Source organism: Harpia harpyja, chromosome 13 (assembly GCF_026419915.1).
Source record: "Harpia harpyja isolate bHarHar1 chromosome 13, bHarHar1 primary haplotype, whole genome shotgun sequence".
In the NCBI taxonomy this organism is placed as follows: domain Eukaryota; kingdom Metazoa; phylum Chordata; class Aves; order Accipitriformes; family Accipitridae; genus Harpia; species Harpia harpyja.
Genome location: NC_068952.1, coordinates 37,280,678 through 37,286,728, shown reverse-complemented (window position 1 = coordinate 37,286,728; position 6,051 = coordinate 37,280,678). Strand labels below are relative to the sequence as shown.

Here is a 6,051-nt window from a genome sequence, read left to right as displayed (position 1 = left end):
TGTGAAACACGGCTTTCCTACAAGCCAGGTTTCTACACGGACTGGCATTTCATCATAGGTACAGCTACGAAAAAAAACCCAAACACTGCCTTTTCTTACAAAGAGCGGGATTTTAAGAATACCGATACCTGCAGTTTATTGTAAACATTCGTCAACAACCCTAGGCATGCAAGAGACAAGCAACATTCAAAATTTTGCAAAGTTTGGCCTTATACCAGCTGCTTCAACTTCCACAGCAGAGCATTACAACAGATGAAGCCCACACCTACTCAGCCATCTACATTTCAAATGCAATTTTTAACAGAGAAAAATGAGCAAAATGATCTCAACTGTATGTCAATTTCAATGTACAACAGCATTAGGAAAAAAATACTAAAATCATGACCTTCTGAAAATTTTGGAATATATCAAGTACCGTGATGCAGAAAACCAGGTGTGGCTTTTGGAGTATTACTCGTAGTAACAAGCCATTACCAAAGCCAGTGCAATAAATGTTTCAGTTTCACATTTAGCTGAAACCCAAGTGTCTCTCTGAACATCCCAGACCCATCTGCTGGCAACCTAAAGGAAAGAAAAGAAAAAGCTGTTCATGAATCTATATACAGCACAGTTTTTATATTTTTTTAAAAGAACACACAGCATTACATAAATGCTGATATAATTGCATTATGAGAGTTACAAATAGTAACAACTGCAAAATTACGGTAAAAATGAACAAGTTCTGTTCGATGTTAGAATACACGTTAGTGCTTCACAGTAAAGCTTCCACCCCGAGAGATCCACAAATCTCTACACCAAAAACTCAGTTCCCTCTCGTGTTTGCTTGTTAGCACTTTAGCGTACTATAACAGCACCCCTTCAAAAGCAAGGTGAACAGACATTAGTTTTGGGAACATATATAACTGAGAAGTCACGTCCCCCACTCCTCCACCTCCAGCTTACTCCAGTCTACTTGTGACCATTTACTGGGCGCTCAGCTTTTTTGATAAAACTGTTTTCAGAGCTAAAATGTGTGAACTGACTGCTGGAATAACTTTTTTCTCCTGAGGAATACGCTTAAATGGGACCATTTCAGTAATCGGTTTTAACCTACAGCTCCTCAGTCAAAGTACAACTTCAGAGGCAGCGTACTATGAGACAGCACCAGAAAAGAAGGTAGGCGCAGGCCCCTCACAGACTGGCCTCATTACTGAAGCTCACCACCCTTCAGACATTTTTTCATGTAACCCACTAAAAACAGGAATGGTTTCAACAGGTTTTAAGAGCTGACGATGAACACTCTTGAACAGAAGTGCGCTCTGACATTCGGCAAGATACCCAAAAGCGTTCTGAATGCCAGCTGGAGCTTGCAAAACATGTAAATTTATATACAACACAGGAAAGTCTAGAATACTTTTCTTTTGGGTGCGCCAAGTTCAGATCAGTAATGTTAATTTGTAGTCCCAGGAGCATGTTTGGTGGCAGCTACAGCTGAAAGTTTCCATCCCCTTCCTTGCCCCCACTCCTTTCCGTGTCACCCCACACTACAACTGCATGGCATTTTGCGCTGAATATGATGACCCCGCTGGAGATCAAAGTACACTGGAAGAAGAAAATTCACTGCAGTCATGCAATCGTACTGGCACAGCACACAGCGGAAATAACCGGTTGACAGGGAAGAGCAGCAAGGGCTGCTTTACCACTGTTACCGAACGCAAAAAGATGACAGCCTGCACAGGGTGAGGCAGAATAACAGCAGTACCTTAAATCGTCACCTGGCATACTACTCCCCATAAAGAACCTAGAGGCTTCAAGACCACCTCAAATTAGTTAAGCTGCTGAATGCACTTGAACACCTTGGAGATAACACACAGTTATGAAAGTTATTTTCAATTTGCAAAAAATATAATTAAGAATTTGTTTGCTTACATTTATTGCCTGACCTGCCTTTTCCACAATTAGTACTGATACCACGTACTTGTAACGGTCAAAGTCCAATTCCTTCACAGCCTTTAATATTTCTTCTGAGATTGAAGCACACAAGGAGGGACTAGAAACTCCATCGTATTTGGCTTGTTGAAGTTTATTCTATCAATCAAAAACAATTTTGAAAGATCTTAGTTTTCATCCTGGTAGTCTTTTGCAAAAAAACTTTTACAGTCATTTTCATTAGGAGAACATTAGAAGAACTACTGAGTAAAACAGTCAATATAGATGATGCCCTCACACAGCAAAGGCTGCACTATTTTTACTCTAAAATGTTTTATCTATTTTTTGAAAGTGACAAACACGTCCAGCCAATCTCCACTTAACAAACAGGAGTGTATTCTTCTCCGTCATTTGGGCTCAGTTCACTGGAAAACAGTGATACAAACACCTGTTCCAAATATCCAAGGCATGTCTTCCAGAAGACAGAATTACAAGAGTTGGTTGTAACTATTCAAGGTATCACTAACAGCTACATATTATCTCAACAGATTGCTCTCCTTGGTTTTTGCTTAATTTTTGTATGTGGCAGTCAGACTGTCAAGGACATCAAGTATATTTCTTGTGCAGGTCATGTGATATTCACAGAACTAATTGAAGGAGTAGAATTCCACAAATTCAACATCAGGATCTTCAGATAACTGGATATTTTGCAGATTAGGGTACTTTGAACTGTGCTACAGCTCAATTTGATTTAGAAATGGGTAAGAGTTTAAGAAGCTTCAGCTCCATCTTAAAAGCACGTGCTCAGTGGTGACCTTGCAGAAGGCTGCCTGCACTTTGCAAAATGGAGCACGTTCACATTACATTTGTGTGCCAAAACTTGAAGTCCGCACAGACTTATGCGTATGTTTCGTTTATACAACTTACACTGTTCCGCTAATACAATCTTTGGAAGACAAGCTACTTTTGCAATAAAATTAGTCAATTAATTTAAAAAAATACTATACCGTTAGTATCGCTTGAGCTTTGTCTCTTACTAAATAATCCCAAAATTTATTATGTGACTCCAGTCTGTACGTATTAGCATATCTTATCTTCGCCCTATTAGCTTTGAATGACAATAGCTTAGTTTTCATTGAATCACTAAAACACTCTTCTTCCATTGGAGCCGTACCTAGAGCTTCGTAATTTGATTGTGTCCTTTTTTCTTTCATCTGTGCAAAATTATAAAAAAAGTCCACATCACACATCAATATTTTAGCATTTAACAGTCTCTAAATAATAATTTATAGTGTACAGTTAAGAGGAAAAAAGCAGTTAGTCTAGGAATACGTTATGAAAAAAAGCAGAAAAGCTAGAAAATGGGTATCTTTTCTTCTGGCTGTTTTGACACTACCGCCTTGACTGAAAAAAAGAGAACAGTAGTTAACTTTCGCTCAATTTTAATTTCTTTTCCACCAAAATCCAAATGAAACGATTCTATGTTGATTCTAAGTTTGCATTTAAACTCAATCAGACACACCATACTAGCACTCTGAATCCACACCATTTTCCAAGTAAAACCACACACAGATATTGACATGTCTCCAAGTCTGTTAACCACAACTTCAAGCTTTTCATTCAAACAGCCGACACAAAACCCAAAATATATGCTCAGCTCATTTACTGCGTAATTCTACTTGTCCTCATTCCTTGTGAAGCTACTAAACAAATGTCTTATGTATTAATGGCTTAATTTGTTCATTAATTAAAAAAAGGGAAAAATATGCTCCAATCTGCAAGCTTCGTAATTTTACTCGGAAATTAACAACAGTAGTACTTCTTTTTATTTGTCGTCAGAACTCTGAAGGCCCAAGTTTTCTCCCCACCCAGCTTGCATACTATCATTCTCTTCAACACACATAACAAAATTTGGCCCTCTATGAATGCCAGCAGCAAGTCTGATGATGCACACAAAAGATGGCCCCTGCTGTCCTCCATGGCTGGCTTAAAACAGAACTGTAAAATGATGATAAGACAGAAAAGCATGTGGAACCAACGAGATCACAACAAATGCTACAGACAGTGGTGTTCCATACCAGCTCCTAACTAACTACGTTCAAGTTTTGCTGACTCTCCAGTCCCTTGCTCCACTTCCTGACTACAGCTAGAACTTGGGTGAGAGACAATCAATCACCAGTTCCTTCTCAGGAGAGCAGAAAAGAGCACAAAGGTGATAAAATACCACAGTGCAAGGCTTACACTAAGAAGTAGAGAAAAAAATATCATACACTTATGGATGATATAAAAGTCTAGTGAGAATTATTTGAAAAGATGCCCTGCTCAGGGGCTCACAAATCGTTCAGTCAGAGGAGTTTGAGAATAAAGGAAGCAGTGCAGTTCCTTCTCTATGAAATCATCTACACATTAGCCCTGTCAACACTGTGATATGACCTACGTCACTCCTCTGGTTCCTTACTGTTAGATAATTCTGTTATAAACCAGTGACATTGGCAGTCCTAGCGCAAATCGGCTGCAGGTGTTTGTTGATACCATGCCAACAATGCAAACTCTGAATAGTACTTACACTACACTAAAAATGCAAGGAGCAAACACATTTGCACTTAGGCCGTGGATGCTCACTATCTTCTAACTGAAACTCAGATCTATAAAGACCATAGCTCCTCCCTGCTCATCATAGGTCTCCTAACAGGATAAAAACCACCTCAAGTCTGCCAGCTGAGCTGCTCACATGAGCATCCCAATCCACGTCAGTGGAAATGAACCTGTGAAAAAGGCCGCAATCCAAACAGCAATTCTTTGCTAACATGGTTCAGCATGCGTCACACCACTTTCAGCCTGTACCATTACCAATGGAAGAAAATTCACGTCTATAGCACACGACTTCTAACAATGCCATTACTTACAGGTTTAACTGCTATTATTAGCAACAGAAGTTTTCATAAGCCTTTCCTCATGTGCAAGAAGCCATTTACTGATGAGGCAACCAAAAACCTTATTGATATTTCTACACAAACAACTAATAAACAAACCTACTTCTGTATTTCACAACACAAATACTGTTGATTGCAAGTTTTAGCGCAATGTTAAAATTCCATTTCTGTATAATATTTGCATCCTTTGCAAAAGAATCTCTCAAAAATACAAGAACTGACTTTGCATTTGACTGTACAAAAGCCTGTTCGTACTCTGCTACATGGGCTTAACCTTGGACATATGGAACTAAGTATGCTGACAGAAGAAAGCTTTTGCCATTTGAAGGAAACGCTGTTTGTTAACGGGTCTGGTACAACATCCAATAGTTGTTTTAAAGAAAGAGGTCTTGTTTATTTCTTCAAAAGAGGGCACACGCCCTAACCCAGAGGACTTACAGTAGCACCCCAAGTCGGAAAGCCTGCACCACCAAAGAGAGGACCACCCTTGCCTCCCTTTTACAAGCCTCTAACAAGCTTTGCCTCCCCACGCCTCAGGCGGCACACCGGCCCGGTACAGCGGGGACGAGCTATCCCGAACCGGATGCAAACCCGGTGGGGACAGCGTTTCCCAAACAAGTTCTCACAAGATCCCACTCACCTCTTCACCACACGCCGAACCCCCGCGTCCTTCCAGGCTCCGCACCGTCCTTCCTAAGGACCCAAGCCCCCTCCCTCCCTCGCCAGCCGAAGCGCCGCAGTGCCGGGCCGCCACCGCCTCAGGGCGAGGACGACGGCGGAGCGCGAGGCCGCCGCCCTCCCCGCCCCGGCCCGCACTAGGGCCACGTGATCAGGCGCGCGGCGCCGCCGATGTGGCCGTTACCGCCGCCCTCACCCCCGTTCCCCTTCCCACACAGCCGGCATCCCCAGCTTAACGACCACCGCCACCTCCCGCCCAGGCGGCCGCTCACGCTGTCTTTATCCAACAAGCCCTGGTGCCGCGTTCCTCCCTCCGGGGCGGCGGCAGCGAGCTTCGGCATCCTGGTGGGCTTCTCCATGGCTTTCCGGCACCCAGCGTCTCTTCTCCCGAGGGGACGGGAGGGGCGACCGCGGCCCCACACCCCCGCCTCCCGCCGCCGGCGAGGGGCCGCGGGCTGAAGCCGCCTTCGCGCCCACGCGGCGTGGAGCGACGCTTCCCGCGCGCGCCAGGCGTGACGCCGCGCGCTAGCAG

At 43.1% G+C, this 6,051-nt stretch overlaps 1 protein-coding gene across 2 annotated transcripts; it reads right to left on the bottom strand.

The window, feature by feature from the left end:
- Nucleotides 1-106: 106 nt before the first annotated feature.
- On the bottom strand, nt 107-6,023 carry DYNLT2 (dynein light chain Tctex-type 2). Of its 2 annotated transcripts, none has more exons than XM_052806109.1 (4): nt 5,792-6,023; nt 2,916-3,122; nt 1,909-2,067; nt 107-561 (listed from the first exon to the last, which is right to left on the bottom strand). In XM_052806109.1, the coding sequence occupies exons 1-4, from the start codon at nt 5,876-5,878 to the stop codon at nt 451-453; spliced, it is 564 nt and encodes a 187-aa protein (XP_052662069.1). In that variant the 5' UTR covers nt 5,879-6,023; the 3' UTR covers nt 107-450. The 2 variants fall into 2 exon arrangements, with proteins under 2 accessions (XP_052662069.1, XP_052662070.1); XM_052806110.1 differs by having other exon boundaries at nt 5,769-5,861.
- Between the last annotated feature and the right edge of the window lie 28 nt (nt 6,024-6,051).

Coding starts and splice junctions, on each gene's coding strand:
- DYNLT2 (XM_052806109.1), bottom strand. CDS start 5,878: ATGGAGAAGCCCACCAGGATGCCGAAGCTCGCTGCCGCCGCCCCGGAG. Junction 3,123..5,791: donor GCTTGTTGGATAAAGACAGC/GTGAGCGGCCGC, acceptor AATTTTGCACAG/ATGAAAGAAAAAAGGACACA. Junction 562..1,908: donor AGGCAGGTCAGGCAATAAAT/GTAAGCAAACAA, acceptor TCTTTCCTTTAG/GTTGCCAGCAGATGGGTCTG.